Source organism: Budorcas taxicolor, chromosome 14 (genome assembly GCF_023091745.1).
Source record: "Budorcas taxicolor isolate Tak-1 chromosome 14, Takin1.1, whole genome shotgun sequence".
NCBI lineage: Eukaryota > Metazoa > Chordata > Mammalia > Artiodactyla > Bovidae > Budorcas > Budorcas taxicolor.
In genome coordinates this window covers 79,034,090-79,051,671 of record NC_068923.1, presented here as the reverse complement: position 1 = coordinate 79,051,671, position 17,582 = coordinate 79,034,090, and the positions used below count along the sequence as shown (strand labels likewise).

General features: G+C 40.1%; 1 protein-coding gene across 1 annotated transcript in view; it reads right to left on the bottom strand.

Annotated features, from left to right (window-relative positions):
- The window catches only part of NIPAL2 (NIPA like domain containing 2), an 83,205-nt gene that overhangs the window by 42,380 nt on the left and 23,243 nt on the right, over positions 1-17,582 (bottom strand). The window contains exons 2-4 of the mRNA XM_052651963.1: positions 16,943-17,011; positions 15,721-15,892; positions 53-112 (exon numbers count right to left, since the gene is read on the bottom strand). Coding sequence (XP_052507923.1) covers positions 53-112; positions 15,721-15,892; positions 16,943-17,011 — 301 coding nt within the window. The remainder of the gene's footprint in view (positions 1-52; positions 113-15,720; positions 15,893-16,942; positions 17,012-17,582) is intronic.

Here is a 17,582-nt window from a genome sequence, read left to right as displayed (position 1 = left end):
TATTTCCTCATCAAACAGAGCTTTAATTATCTGAATTAAATAATTAACTTACCTAGTAAATCCGAGGCTCTCAAATTTTCTCTCAGGAACATAACAGAAATAATAGCACTACCTAGAAAGAAAATGGCCATTAGAGGTGTTTCCAAGTATAAAAACACATATTATGCAACACCATTTGAAAGGAGTCAAGTAGTCTCCGGTCTCACTAGCTGTGTCCTGGTCAGAGACACCCGGCGACTGTGGCCGTGGAAACGGCCTCTGTCCCCCTCATGGCTGAGGATTCACGGAAATGGGCCTGCTTCATAATGAACCTACAGCAGTGACCGGGATGGTGCACGGTATACAGTGAGGGCTTAATAAAGGCTGACTGAATGACTAAATGCCTGAGTGAAAAGAAAAGAATGAAAGAAAGAGGTAGGGAGGGAGTAAGGAAGGAAGAAGGAAGGTAGAGACAGAAGGGAAGGATGGAAAGGCAGAAAGAGACAGAAGGGAAGGAAAAAAAGAAAGGACAAAGAAAACCCCCCTAACTTCATATCTCCAACTGACAAGTACTTCCCCTCACTTCCTCCCATAATCCCTCTTCCAAGGATACCTCCATTGAGCACCAGGACCCGAGGGCTCCTCCCGGTCTCCCCTCTCCTTCACACGACTCATCCAACAGCCTACTGGGTCGGTTAGGTTGGGATTTCACTGTCTCTCAAGTCCAGCCCTGCCTCTTCATTCCCTCTGTCACAGTTCCAGCCAGCTTCACCTCAGGCTTAGACGGTGGTAACAGCTCCCCTCTGGAGCCTCCCATTTCACTACCCCTTCCCCACAGCACTACAGGCATCTTTCTAAAAGGCAAATCAAATGAAAATCCACAGCTTAAAACCTCTCAATGGCTTCCTGTCATACAGAGGACAAAGGCCAAACTGCTAAGCATAACATTCAAAGACAGCCACAGTTTTACTCCTGACAATTTCCTTGCCGTGTTTGCTCTTCATCTCTCCTATATTCAGTGTCCACTGTCACTAAATTAATCATAATCCCCAGAAGCACCACTGAGTTTCATGCTAAAGGATTTTTCTACAAGTGGTTCCCTGTGCATCTCTGTCTCCATCTTTTAACCCAACTCTAGACTCAAGCATCACCTCTGGATTCTCCCAGACTGAGTTGACCACTCCACCCATATGCGTCATTACCCCTCATACAGCTTTCTCATTACATAAGACTTTTTTTTTTTTTGGCCTGTTTTCCGCAAAAGATATTTAGGCTTTTTTATTGTGGTGTTGGAGAAGACTCTTGAGAGTCCCTTGGACTGCAAGGAGATTCAACCAGTCCACTCTGAAGGAGATCAACCCTGGGATTTCTTTGGAAGGAATGATGCTAAGGCTGAAACTCCAGTACTTTGGCCACCTCATGTGAAGAGTTGACTCATCGGAAAAGACTGATGCTGGGAGGGATTGGGGGCAGGAGGAGAAGGGGACGACAGAGGATGAGATGGCTGGATGGCATCACTGACTTGATGGACGTGAGTGTGAATGAACTCCGGGAGATGGTGATGGACAGGGAGGCCTGGTGTGCTGCAGTCCATGGGGTCGCAAAGAGTCGGACACGACTGAGCGACTGAACTGAACAGAACTGACTGATTCTAAGATATGTCTTTTTAAAAACTATTTATTCGGCTGTGTTGGGTCTTAGTTGTGGCATGCCCTGTAGTGAGTGTGATCTCAGTTCCCTGACCAGGGACTGAACTCACAATCCCTCCATTGGAAGGCAGATTCTCAACTACTGGACCTGAGATATGTCTTATGAGATAGGACCTGGAAGTCCTGAGATATGTCGCACTTTTTGAAGATCTCTTGTATGTAGTTAGTGTGTGTGTGTTAGTTGCTCAGTCATGTCCAACTCTTTGGGATCCCATGGACTGTAGCCCACCAGGCTCCTCCATCCATGGAGTTCTCTAGGCATGAATATTGGAGTGGGTAGCCATTCCCTCCTCCAGGGGATCTTCCTGACCCAGGGATTGAACCCAGGGCTCCTGAATTAAAGACGGATTCTTAACCATCTGAGCCACCAGGGAAGCCCAAGGAGTTAGTACCCAGCACATAAATAAAAGGGTTGGTGGGATCTCCTCCATTTGTTGACCCTCTTTCCCATTACTGATGCTAATGAACCCTCAACCTTACAACCGAACCATGACCTACTAAGATGTGTGGGGTAAGCTGAATCTGAGTTGTTCTTCCTCTGGAATCATGAGACAATGGGAACATCCAAATTTGCAATAATACAAACACAAAAACCAAAACTTCACAACATAACTTGCATTTAAAATTTTTTAAAAAACCATTGGCTGAACTTTTTGTTTTCTTAAACCAAAAATACAGAAAGAAAAATCACCACAAAATAATATAATCATCTAGAAAAAAGCCCACAGTTAATATACTTGTGTGTTTACTTCCTTTTTGTTGAGATGAAATTATAATGCAAAATTTCTTTTTTTTAGTTACTGTACTGAAAACAATTTGCCATATCATTAAAAATTCTTCATAGATATAATTTTAGTGAATCTGAATTATAATCCACCAAATCAGTTACATTTGAATGTAACTCTATCTGGTGTTGGGGTTTCCCTAGTGGCTCAGATGGTAAAGAATCTGCTTGCAATACAGGAAATCTGGGTTCAATCCCTGGGTCAGGATGATCCTCTGGAGAAGTGATTGGCAACCCACTCCAGTATTCTTGCCTAGAGAATTCTATGGGCAAAGGAGCCTGGCGGGCCACAGTCCATGGGATCACAAAGAGTTGGAAATGACTGAGCGACTAACACACACACATCTGGTATTCTGGCAACTGATTTAAAATAAAAGCACAAATCTACACCAGAAACCTTCACTCAAGACAAGCTGGGATCTCCATATGCTTCCTCCATCTTTTTCTCAACCCAGCTCTCTCTCATTCAAGGGAGACACGTTCTTGCAGAGCTTTCCTGGGCAAGTTATTTATAGAAACAGAGGTTTCACACAAAATAAACAGCATGGGAAACACCCACCAAGCATGAGTTTGACTGTGTGGCACGGCCACTCTTCAGAAGAAAAGTTATGACAAACCTAGATAGCATATTAAAAACCAGAGACATCACTTTGCCAACAAAGGTCTGTATAGTCAAAGCTGTGGTTTTTCCAGTAGTCATGTATGGATATGAGAGCTGGACCACAGAGAAGGCTGAGTGCTGAAGAATCGATGCTTTTGAACTGTGGTGCTAGAGAAGACCCTTGAGAGTCCCTTGGACACCAAGGAGATCAAACCAGTCCATCCTAAAGGAAATCAACCCTGAACATTCATTGGAAGACCTGATGCTGAAGCTGAAACTCCACTACTTTGACCATATGATGCAAAGAGCTGACACACTGGAAAAGACCCTGAAATTGGGAAAGATTGAGGGCAGGAGGAGAAGTGGGTAACAGGATGAAGTGGTAGGATGGCATCACTGACTCAGTGGACATGAGTTTGAGCAAACTCTGGGAGATAGTGAAGGACAGGGAAGCCTGGTGTGCTGTAGTCCATGGGGTCACAAAGAGTTGGATACAACTTAGCAACTGAACAACAACAGTGGCTTTAGAACATGAAAGCAATATTTTCTACAGATAAATTAATGTATAGATACATAGCTTATTGCCATAAGAACTGAGTTTGGGACTAGCATAAAAATGTATGAAAAATTTCTGTTTCAGATTTGGACCAAATAATTCAGGGAAACTAATTTCACACTTTAGAGCATTAGAAAAGGTATATATATATAAAATCAAGATCTTATTCCCAACTCCCATTACTAACGTCCTATGTATACGGAAGGAATCTTTCCAAGCGGCCGTTCTCCAGGGGATCTTCTCCACCCAGGAATCAAACCAGGGTCCCCTGCATTGCAGGTAGATTCTTTACCAGCTAAGCTACCAGGAAACCCCTTCCAAGCAGAGGGAGATGGATTAACAAGAGGTAACAATAAAAAAATAGGTAAAGTATCATTACACTGCTGCTGCTGCTGCTAAGTTGCTTCAGTCGTGTCCGACTCTGTGTGATCCCAGAGACGGCAGCCCATCAGGCTCCCCCGTCCCTGGGATTCTCCAGGCAAGAACACTGGAGTGGGTTGGCATTTCCTTCTCCAATGCATGAAAGTGAAAAGTGAAAGTGAAGTCGCTCAGTCGTGTCCGACTCCTATCGACCCCATGGACTGCAGCCTACCGGGCTCCCCCGTCCATGGGATTTTCCAGGCAAGAGTACTGGAGTGGGGTGCGATTGCCTTCTCTGATCATTACACTAACACATACTAAATGCATTCCATTATAACAATCCTTGAGAAGCCTATTTCACAGTGAAGGATTCCATCAAGAAGGGAGACACTGCTTACATGGAATAAGGAGAGTTTAGAGCTAGCAGGAGATACAGAGATAATCTACTCTAGGTTCTAACCTTTACAGTTGGGAAACTGAGGTCCAAAGGTCTCCTATTTATTGATCTTTTCATTTAACAAACATTTATATTACAGCACAGCTGGAACCAGCACCCATATTTCCTTGTCCCACTTCAGAGCCCTTTCTAGCATACTACACTCCATTTCCTTCCTTAGAGTAAGAAAGGCATCATTTTCCTTCCCATTGCTAAGCCACAGTTTCAGAAATAATGTCACTTTCAGAAGGAAGACAGAAGAACACTATGTAGTAGACAATTTCATTGCTAAAAGCAAAAAGGACATGATTGGTAACAATAAACTTGAAATATACTATATACATCAAATTATATCAATTGCCATAAAATAGTTATCAGAGTCTTATGAAACACATATATGCTACTTTTACTTTCTGAAAGAATTTATGTGCCTGATGTATTTTCCATAAGTTTTGAGAGAACATGTAATTTGCTACAAAATTTTAGCTAAGATAAGGGAATGAGATTTTTAAAAAATTTATCTAGCAAAGAAAGTAATGAAAAAGAACATTCTATTAAGATACATCTACTTATAACTAATTTATCTTGCAAAACATGATTAAAATGAGATCTGTATTGAGCAAAAAGACAGTTTCTGAGCAACAGCTAATAACATGATTTCTAAGAACAGTAGTAAATTTTAATTTTATTTATATTTAATTGGAGGATGATTGCTTTACAATGTTGTGTTGGTTTCTGCCGTACAACAAATTAGATATACACATCCTCCCTCTTGAGCCACCCTCCCCACTCCCATCCCACCCTTTCAGGTTGTCAAGAACAGTAGTAAATTTTTTAAATGATAAAAAAAATAAGCAAACTGAACTGTTCCCATATACATCTGCAATCAGAGATCTGTCAAACTCAGCCCTGTCTAGTTGTTGCTATAACAACAACCTTGCCTTCTAAACATGTACAAGGAAGGGAAAACTATTACCCTTTTATTTCTATAGTAAAAATTAATATTTAAAAATACAGCATCTTAAGATCAATAGTTTAAAAAGCATTGAAACAGATGATAGTGGTAACTGAACAGATTTTTACTAAGCATATTAAACTAAAGTTACTACGGAGCCCTAACTTCAGCACTCACAGTTTTATGTACATTTTTGACTAAAGGCATCATTGAGCTGAGGCTCATAAATCCTTTTCCACGCTGGCTTTCACAGGTTATGCGTCTATACAGAGAATGCTCCCAGACACAGGCCTACACAGAGTGCTCCTGGCACAGGAGTTAATTCATTGCATGGTGAACACAGTGACTCCAGACACTCTGTGGACCACAATGATTAAATGCATTTTTTAAAAAAGGTAGCCTATGAAAGATAACACGCCCAAATTCAAACAGTGGTTATGTAGGAATCATGGAAAAAAATACAGCGGGAATACTACGTAAGAGAAAAGGACAAAAAAGCATCTTCTTGTATTTTCTTTGGTCCAAAAGAGTGCCCCCATGGTGCTGTTTATTAACGTATTCACACAGCCTTGATCATAATACCTCATGGTCAGGAGAACCAACAACAGTTATAACGGACCGACTCCTGTTGGGAAGCTATCTGTGCTCTTTTTGGTGATGGAGCGTCCCCTGGCTTGCAGGCAGAATGGAAACGATTTCCTGTTAGGGCTGTGTACAAGGGTGAGATACATGGACATTCTGACTTGGATTTCCAGATGGAAACAAACAGAGGCCAAGCCAAGATCCCCGTGCTCCAGCTGCACCAGGTATATGAGGAGCTGTCAGTCCCACGTGTAGACGTGCTTCAGTTTGCAGCGTGATGATATATGTGCACATTTTACTTAAATTCTCTCCTCCAACACAAACAATAATTTCTTTTTTATTAAGGGTTTAAGAATACAAAAGAGGCTTCAGTAACTATTCAAATGTGTTATGGTATGGCTATTTTTTCGTTCACATTTATTTACTTTTCTCCACTTTTTTACCCTTTTATGACCACCGCTGTAAAGATAGATTTAACCCAAAGTTTTAAAAAATCAATTACACTTTATTTAAATGTGAGTATGTATATGACATTCTTATCTGATTCAGCTGGAAAGGAAAAAATCTTTGGTTCCAGGGTCACAAACCCAAACTGGCCTACGGGGCGAGTTGGGTAATCCTCTAAAGAAGAAAGAACAATGAGGGTGGTGGGCTGTGTTGATCAGGGGCTGTGGGCCTGTGGTGACCTGGCATACACAAGATCAATGAAAGGCGGTAGCCAGAACTCAAGTCCTAGCCAACTTTAAGTTCAGTGTTACCGGATCTGATTCTTTAAGACAAAAATCTAGTTTTTGTGCATCACTGTCCAATTTTTAAACATGGGAAATTAATTTGTATTCTTAAAAAGCATTCTTTGAGCCAAACAAATACAGCAGAGGCCCAATCTGGTCTACAGGCCAATCCTTTGTAAACTCTGATCTAGTCCGCAAATGAAAATTCCATCAGCTCGCCTGCCTAGATATTCAATTTATTGTTTAACCTCTATAATCTGAAGAGAAACCAGGGTATATGTTTATAATACAGGGAAGCAGAACACAAAATACTAAAGAAAACACTCATATTAAAAAAAAAAGATCCCATGACATGAAAAGAACATATTTATACAATAATGCTACAAACAGTTCCTCACATGTAAATATCTGGCTTGTGGTTTCTGACCGCTTAAAATGGCAACTTTATTGTGCTGCTAAAAAGCAAACCACAGAAGCACTTTCATGTCGGTCACAATCAAACTTCAAATACGTGGGCATGTTGAGTGCACTCACAGGCTCAAGCAACTCTAACCATTTTGAGGTACTGACTTCTCCAAAAGGATCACTCCTCTTTAGTTGCAGAATTGGAGGAGAGAAGTATGTCAATTACAGTGAATTCCAAGGAATTAGGATTCGAAAGTCTGAGGATGTGACACTCTGAAAAATGTTTCTTGGCAGAAAAGGAAGTTGTCCCACCACCTATATTGGCAGGAAAGTATCCGATAATTCATGTTAGTGAAGATCGCTAAAGGGTGTGGAGAAAACGGAACCTTCCTACACCATTGGTGGGAAGGTAAATTGGTACAGCCACTGTGGAGAACAGTATGGAAGTTCCCTAAAAAACTAAAAATAGACTTACCATATGATCTGGAATTCCACTCCTGAGCACACATCCAGACAAAACTATAATTCAGAGAGATACATGCACCCCTATATTCATAGCAGCACTATTCACAACAGTCAGGACAAGCAAGCAACCTAAATGTCCACTGAGATGAGTTGACAGGTGAGTGGATAAAGAAGGTGCAGCACACACACACAACGGAGTATTGCTCGGCCATGAACAGAATGACACAGTGCCATTTGCAGCAACATGGACCTAGAGATTTTCATATTAAGTACAGTAAGGCCGACAGGGAAAGACAACTATTGTGTTATCACTTATTTGTGGAATCTAAGAAAACGATACAAATGAATTTATTCGCAACACAGAAAGAAACTCACAGACATAGAAAATAAACTTATGGTTACTCTCCAGATGTAAATATAAAACAGGAAAACAAGGACCTACTGCATAGCGCAGGGAGGCACACTCAATATTTTTCTAACACTCTATCACAGAAAAGAGTCTGAAAAACACACACACATATAACTAAATCACTTTGCTGTATACATGAAACTGACACAATATTGTAAGTTAACTACACCTCTGTTTTTTAAAAAAGAGAAAAAATTGCTATTGTCATTCATTGAAGATAATGAAATTATAGGTAACATGCATAATTTCAAATGAGGAAAGTTACCTGGATTAAGAACAAACATCTTTTCTACATTTTTCTTGATATACATTAGTGATTAAATTGAATGAAAGGACTCCAAAAATGTAAAAATACTATCACTGACAGGATTAACTCTGTATTATACATGTAATAGCACAATATATCATCAGCAGCAATTTCTTTAGAAATACTCTGTGGTGTCCTCAAAAAGTAAGGATGGATGGAAAAGATGTTTCAAATAAAGGTTTCTGGGTTTTAGGAATGCTTTCAGCTGAGAGTGCATGAGCAGACATGAAATGAGGACTTCGGGGATTTATTCCACACACTTTACTTAGGCAGGTTTTTGGGACGAATGTGCTAAGGCAGACAACCCAGCAAGCCACCGAGAAAAGGGATATTTTATGCATATTTTCAGGGTAAAAACAAGCGTCCGTGTGAAGTGCCACCATCACAGGCAGCCCATGAGCCCTGACAGCCTCATTCAGGCTGGCGCCGAGCACAGGGCATTAAAGGACAGAGAATCCGCCGCATCGAGGTTTGTGGGACGCTACAGGTCACTCGCTCATGGGCCTGTTTGTGTTTTCCTTCATTTGTTTCTAATAAAAATCTTGGAGACCAAAGTTACTGCTTGAGATGACTTCTCTGGAATTCCAAAAGGCCTCACCAGGGTTTTCTGGCTGTGCTAGGACCATTGTTTAATGGAATACAGACACATTGCAGCTTACAGCTTCATAACAGCACACAGAAATACATGAAACAACATATATTTCCACATCATGAATCTCAATTTGAACAAAAGCCAGCATGCTAGGGAAAATGCATGGTGGAAAAGACTTACCAGTCATCTGCTTCATTCTCGCCTCATTTTCTCAGTGCAGTTCAGATCTCCAGCCTTAATTCAAATTAGCTGAGTCACAGGGTGACTACTTCTCTTAGGAAATTTTCCCAGGGCCAAGGAGACCTCACTGCTATTAATTTTATCATTCCATATAAAATTCCAAGTGTTTGATCTCATATAACTCATCGTGAACTTAATCTACTTATTACTCACTTCTACTCACTTGGGCAGTAATTAAGTAAAATAACAAGGTTATTTTGTACCATACAGTACCCAGCACAGTGGATGCTCATTCAGCATTAGTTTCCTACCTTTAACTATTTCTAAACTGTTACCTGAATTTAATTTTGGAAAAGTTGATCTATTCTCTGAACTCTAATTACTTTCAATCAATACACTCAGAGGTATAGAACTGAAAAATGTCCATCATGTTTTATTTCCCCCACCCTTCCTGCCCCCACAACAACATCCCTTCATATCCCACCCCCTAGCTATCCCTAGACAAGTCAATTTTATACTGACAGAAGTCTACCATGAACCTCCTTCATTTTCTGTGGCTTCAACTCTTCAGTTTATTGATAACTTTATTATTTTCACTCATCTCTCAATGGTTATGCATAGTATAGATCACCATCGGTGGATAAACAGAAAAAAGAAAACATGAAATGTAAGGGCACATTTTGTATTAATAGATGCACAAATACTCTAACTCAACCCCCCAAAGGACAGGCTTATAAACCTGTAAGTATTTACAGAAATGAATATTCACAAGTTCCTTGCAATAAATGTTTAACCATTGCACTTCATCAGGAATTGAAATCTTTTAAATAACACCTTGGAGAAGGAAATGGCAACCCACTCCAGTATTCTTGCCTGGAGAATCCCATAGACAGAGGAGCCTGGCAGGCTACGGTTTATGGGATTGCAAAGAGTCGGACACAACTGAAGTGAGAGAGCAAACAAACAACACCCTGGAACAGAACAGAACACTTCTCTTTCAATATCCTAGAACAGGACATCCTAGAACACTCAATCCTCACTTTATCAAAATTCAAATTCAAACCAATTCTGTGAGGCTGTATTGTATGATTTCTTGTATCATGCTGTCCTGAAAAAATCAGATAGCCGGCAACATGACACATAGTCCCAATCTCCTGGTCTCAGCTGAATGGCCAAGATGAACATTAAGCAGGTCATTCAGAGCATGATGAGTGTTGTCAAAGGGGAAGTAAAGGCCAAAGCTTCTACAAGCAGTTGAACAGGTTGCGCACTGCACAAAGACACTTACATTTGAGGGGGCACCATCCACATCTCAGATCTTGGTGCTTTGTATATTTCTCAGGACAATTTTCTGCCAGATGGCACTAGCGTGGCCTGCTCCAATCACATTATTGTATTAAGATACTCTGCACACCAAAATAAAGTATTATGAGAAAGGCTGCCTTTTTCTAATTCACAAAAGGGCACCAAATAGATGAGAGGAGGGCCCATGCAGGGTTCTAAGGGAGCAGAGAAGAAGCCAGTTTAATTTAGTACAGAAGCAAAAAAAAAGGCCTCCTGGGGAAGAGGGACAGGAAAGATTAGCAGCAGTTTAAAATTTTATTACAAACTGCACAGAATACCCAACTTATTTCTCTTTATTGGATTTCTGGTGTAATAAATAGTTTCTCAGAAAAACACTTTCTCAAATTGCAGTTAGATCTGAATGTCTCTCTGAAGTTAATTAGCAAGTGAACAAAAGTGCTCTGAAGCCAGAGCAAGAAGACAGAGAGTTGCACGCACATTTTAGACTGTTTTCCCTTGGACAAAATTCTGTGTCTGTTTTTTATATGTATTTTGTTTTGCTAGGTTATTTGGAAATTCTGGTATTTTCCAACACATTTTGGTGGGGAATATGTGGAGGAGTCAAAAGATAATTGCTGCTTAATGGCTGAACAAATGAGCTGTGAGGAGCCTACCCTTCTTCTCCCTGAGAATTAATTAATTAGTGGAGGACCGACGCTGAAGCTGAAGCTCCAATACTTCGGTATCCTGATGCGAACAACCGACTCATTGGAAAAGATTCTGATGCTGGGAAAGATTGAGGGGAGGAGGTGTAGGGGGCAACGGAGGATGAGATGGTTGGATGGCATCACTGACTCAGTGAACATGAGTTTGAGCAAACTCTGGGAGATAGTGAAGGACAGGGAAGCCTGGTGTGCTTCAGTCCCAGGGGTTGCAAAGAGTCGGACATGACTTTCGTGACTGAACAACAATGGTAAGGACAATAAAAGGCACTTCTTGAAGTGGTTCATTCATTTTTGAGAATTTAACAACCAGGCATCTTCAGAAGCATGGAAGTAAACTCCCTTATAAAGAATAACGTACTGTGTTTCTAGTTAATTAAAAATATAAATCACAGTGATGATAGACAGATTTGTCACTGTGTCAAACACTGCACTGTGTATCCAACACTGTTCTTAAGTGTTTGTGTTTGCTCAGTTCTTTCCCATGACAACTTCTGAGGGAAGAACTGTTTCTATTCCCATTTTATAGATAATGGAACTGAGGCATAAACCCATCTAAGGAACTCGTCTGAGGTCACAGATCTTTCCAGGCGCAGGTCCTAGAGCTTGTACTCCTCACCATTCTATTGCCCTGTCTTATTGGGAAGAGTATCCAGCCAAAGCTTTAGATGAAATTGAAACACCAACTCTTAAGATTTCTTAATTACTGGAAAAACAAACTCCTAGAATGAACCATGAAAAAAAGTGAAACTGGTAGTCACTCAGTCATGTCTGACTCTTTGCGGCCCCATGGATTGTAGCCCACCAGACTCCTCTGTCCATGGGATTCTCCAGGCAAGAATACTGGAGTGGGTTGCCATTCCCTTCTCCAGGGAATGGAGGTAGCTATTTCCTTGACCCAACCCAGGGATCGAACCCAGGTCTCCTGCATTGTGGGTAGATTCTTGACTGTCTGGGCCACCAGGGAAGCCTGCCAGCATATTATCAGCATTTTAGCCAGAATAAGCTTTTGTACTTATTATTCAGTGAGAAAAGGAAGGTAAAAGTATAGGGTGATACAAGAATATGAGGGCTCTGAGCTTCTTTCTCCAAAAGAGGACCCAGGCCTGGGCATTCAGATCTGTCTGTGTATCAAGATTACTCCCATTATCCACCTCCCCACCGTGCTGTAGGTACCAGCCAGGTATCTATCCTATCTGACTCTCTGGAACGCTCTGACTGCTTGTGAGCGTTGCCATAAGGACTCTCTAGAGGGTTTTCTGCAGAACTGTTGTCCCTTGAGATGTTTCTTATAAAGGCATTTTGTAGACAATAGATTTGGAAAGCTGCTGCTGCTGCTGTTAAGTCGCTTCAGTTGTGTCCGACTCTGTGCGACCCCATAGACGGCAGCCCACCAGGCTCCCCCGTCCCTGGGATTCTCCAGGCAAGAACACTGGAGTGGGTTGCCATTTCCTTCTACAGTTGGAAAGCTGGCTTACTGCATTTGCTTCTGAAAAATTGACAGCATGCCTGGGCCTATCCCAGAGCCTCAAGCAATCCTCCACTCAGGAAACCTGTGTACTGTTTTAAATCCAATATTGCAGAAACCTGCTTGATTACAGAATTCTTTGTTTCTCAGAACGCCTATGAAACCATCAGTAAAACTCGTGCCTGAGAAAATGCCACCTCCAGGTAAGCATGTCAGTGTAGAGCAGCAGGACACACAGAGAGAAGGAAAGAAAGACTAGAAAGGAAGATGGTTCAAGGCGAGAGCGTGGGTGGAGTACAAACTGAAATATCCCTGGTGGTTACTGTAGTGCTTCTTACGTGCTAGTCCTAAAAAAAAAAATCTGTTGCATTGAAGTGTACAAAGGGAGGAGGAATTTTGATTATGTAAGACAAAGCAGTGGGACTGACATATTAGCAGCCTGGGCTTAGTGACCCACACAGTATCGCCTTACTTCTGGAGAGGAGGAAAAGGAACACAGTGTATTGGTATGAACCAGGCTACCCAAGGAAAATGAAGAAGATGGAAGAAAGTTCCTTCACTTGGACTTAAGAGCTAAAACTTCAAAAAAAAAAAAAACTGTTTGGACTTCAGTGTTCTTTCTTTTTTTTTTTTCTTTTCAAACTTTGAAAGCCACAAAAGACAGCAGAAAAGCCAGATAAGAATCTGCACTCTCATGCAACATTGCAACAAATATTACCTTTTAAAAAAAATCATAGGAAGGTTTGATTTCCTTCTTGAAGCTCCCAAGAAATAATAGTGAAAATGAAATTAGTAAAGTGTAGACGCTTTTCTGCCTCAGCTGTAGACACAGCCATAGGATAACATATTTATTAAAAAATACTGTCCCCTTCGCTTCACATTTTTCTAGAGTTTCTAGAACCTTTATAAAGAATTATAAAAGTGGTCGGGGGTTGTTCTGGGGAAAATCCTCCATCTCCAGCATCCCTTATCCACCCACAACACTGCACAGTGACCTGAATTCAACGCAGGAGTGCTGTGGGAATATTATTTATGAGCATATATTACCGTGTGCAAAGACTGTAAAGCAAGAAACAATTTGTGTCTGAGGCTACAGTTTTACTTCTTGGAATCATTTTAAATGGGTAGAGAGGGAGGTTGCTAAAAATGCTCTAAAGTTGAAACATTAATCCAGGCTAGGGGTAGACAAAGACAAACGAAGGAGAGCATGGAGAAGAGCCCATCTCCAAGTCTGAAGGTGGGTGGACTGCCCCGCCCCCTCCAGGAAAGCTGGGAGGACACTGTCCGGGGTCGGGGGAAGGCGGTTAAACTTAAAACCTCCCGTTATTAACGAGAGCTTCAAGCAAGTCATGCTGAGATGAGCAGCTTCACAGGCGGCTCCACTGAAGGTCTGTGAGGAGTTTATCAGGGCTGGCCCTTCATCTCCGATAATTTCCGACTTCTCACTTCGGGTCCCAAGAGGCCTGGCTTATCTTCATTTCTGTGAGATCTCTGGTCTTTATAATAAATCCAGCACATCCCCCTTCCTTTGTGCTAGTTGGAATGGCTCTTTTCTTGTTCCCAGAAAAAAGCTTCCCAGGACCAGGGGATTCGAGATAAACGGAGAATTTTAGCACAATGTGGTGCACTCAAGCCTCCCCCAGGCCTCTGTTTGGTCTGCCTGGGCACTTCTGTTTTAGGCTCTTGCACCGAAACAGCATGAAGCAGAATAAGAAACGAAACTGGAGATAAGCTCTAAACAGACAGTCGCTATGAAAAATAATACAACATTTTCAGGTCAACGGGGGCCTATAGAAGTCTCAAGGTGACAATATAACTATGTGTGCACGCTAAGTCACTTCAGTCATGTGCAACTCTTTGCGACCCTATAGACCACAGTCCTCCAGGCTCCTACGTCCATGGAATTCTCCAAACAAGAATACTGGAGTGGGTTGCCATGCCTTCCTCCAGGAGATCTTCCCGACCCAGGGATAGAACCTGCATCTCTTATGTCTCCTGCATTGGCAGGCAGGTTCTTTACCACTAGTGCCAGTGGGGAAGCACAATATAACTATATCTTTTTATCTATTATTTCTCAGATTTCGAGAAGGAAAAAATATAAAGAATGTCCCTGTACACAGTATATGCAGTAGTAAATAGAAGATAAGATACCTTCAAATTGCTGATTTTATCTGAATGTTAAACATGTCAAATGATTACATAAATTGTGTGCCTATTCAGACTAGGGTGATTTTAACTGAACAATTTCTAGAAAGCCAAAAAAGCATTCTTTGCTAACCATTCTATTATTGTACATTATGAAATTATTTTAAATAAGATACTTTAAATGATTAAGAAGGGAAAACTGCTTTCAAAATGAAACAAATTTCCCTTTGAGTATACATTATTTCAGTTTAAATTATGTTTTTAAAAAGGATATCATATAATTTTTTGGAAAATATTACACTTGGGATAATACGCTTGATCTAGTTGTTACCAGACAATAACCATCAACTCGTTTCTATTTCAATGAAGATTCCAAGTTCACAGAAACTTAGAAACATGCTGTTTCCATAGCAGCAGATAAAGGGTGAAACTCAAAAGATTTTATTGATTTTAACACAGCTTAGAGAATTTGCTCTCTTTTTTAGCAGTAATTTTTGCTTTTTCTTTAGTCTTTAGCAACATCTCATATTCTCTTGTCTAAATGTATCTAGCAAGTCATAAAAAATTTTGAAAGTAGGTTAATTATGATATTACTGTAAAATTATACATTCTTATAGATAGTAATGTATCTAATTCTTAATGTAAAAAAGATGCTAAACTATGGATCAGGCATCAAGGACTCTACATGTCATGTCAGTTTATCATATGAATAAAATATGTCATTCTATTACAAATGTTTTAAGATAACTCATTAATGATTAAAAAGCATGTATAACATTTGCTGTGGCTATTGATTTATTGACTCAGACACCGGGAATCAGGCTTTTCAACATAAACGTTATAGCTACAAAATGCCAGTTTCTTCATGGTTAATGGGGCACCATGACAATGAATAACTAAAATTAGGAGTATAATTGTTCCAAATGAGCATGCTAAGAAAACAGGAAACAGACTTTCTTCTTTTGGGCCTGTGTTCAGTTGAATGTTTTTTCACCGATTATTCTGATCTCTTGAAATTTCTATTTATTAAAACACAGAAAAATGGCCCACCTGTAACAGACATACAGCCTAGCGGAGCAATGAGAGTAATGGGGGCGAATCCATAGGCCGCGAAGTTTCCCGTCTCTCCCAGGGCCATCAGTATGATTCCGCTCCACCACAACACGCTCCTGAAGTATGGCCTTGGGTGTTCTTGCTGTGCCGACCGAAGATGTGAATACTTCTAGAAGTCAAACAGAATGTAAATAAGAAACATTTCCACGCAACTAAACATTGCCTTGAAAATTTTGCTCCTATAAAATTGCTTCATGGCTCTTAAATTTATTTGCAGATTATAATAGAGCAATTATTATGATTTTCTGTTTTGTTCCAAACATATTAAAAAGTGACTCATACTGACACAGTATTTTATAGTTTAAAGGGCATTCTTCATATTAATTAATTCTCATAGCTCTGTGAATAGATATCATTATTACTATCAAAGGTGGGATGTATGTTAAGGAGTTAGGTGACTTTTTATTCTACCACACCAAAATACTTCTTTTATTAGATTGTCAAAAAAAAATCAGGTTCCCAAAATAAACATCATTGAAATAAATATAATAAATTATTAAAGAAACACCTTTGGAAAAGGGATTTAAAGAAAGCATATCTTAGGATGAGTCAAAGTAGCTACCACAATAAATGTAACAGGGCAGAAAGCTCTGGTAGCAGAGGGTTGGGATAGAGGAACTCATTCATATCTGCTTTGAATATATTCTTTTATTGCAAACATGTGAATTCCTGAAAAACTGGCCATTAAATAAAGCCCTATTTCCCTCTTGTATTTTATGATAACTGAACTCACTTCTTTTAAGACGTATGTACAATTCTAGATGACTTTAAAATTTTTTCTTTAAAAATTTTTTAAAAGCTTCAGAAGTCATTCAGAAAATAATAAAAGTACTATAAGAAAATGTAGAACATTAAAATAAATCTTGGTTTATGCCAACATTATGAACATCTTTTCTCAGTGTGATACCAATTCACATGAAATTTGACTGGGGTATACAATACTAATAAGAGGTTCACAAAAACATTTAACTTCTTTTAAAATCAGAAGAAAAAAACATGAATACAATCCAGTCAGTACTACATCTGTCTTTGTATCAATAAGGACAATAAGATATACTTTCTTTAATGGAGGAAGAAGGCAAGAGTGTCTGAGACTTATTAAAGTCATAATGTATCCCTGGATCAAACTATAAAGTCAGAAAAATAAGCTTCTTCTTACCTGAATATTTAGGGAAATGCTGATTACCAGGTTTCCTAAAATGGCCAGCAAAACTCCAAAAAGGTGAATCTATAAAAGAAAATGCTTTCTTTAAATAACACTTGTAAGATATTTACCAGAAAAAAAAAAACTATAAAAATTTAAGTTGATACATTCATTCCTCTGTTCATTCATTCTGCAAATATTTCCATAGCACCCATTTGCCAGGGTCATTTGGAATATGGATAACAGTTTTATTGGGATTAATTTCTCACTTTAGTCAAATATTATTTTTTAGAACTAGTTCAGTCTATATTTAATTCTCTAGGTACTTGCTCCATTTAATAAAATAAATAGTCATCAGGTTCTCACTTTTTCCCACTAAGATGCTTCTGCTGCTGCTGCTGCTAAGTCGCTTCAGTCATGTCCAACTCTGTGGGACCCCGTAGACGGCAGCCCACCGGCTCCCCCGTCCCTGAGATTCTCCCGGCAAGAACACTGGAGTGGGTTGCCATTTCCTTCTCTAATGCATGAAAGTGAAAAGTGAAAGGGAAGTCGCTCAGTCGTGTCTGACTCTTTGCGACCCCATGGACTGCAGCCCACCAGGCTCCTCCGTCCATGGGATTTTCCAGGCAAGAGTACTGGAGTGAGATGCTTCTAC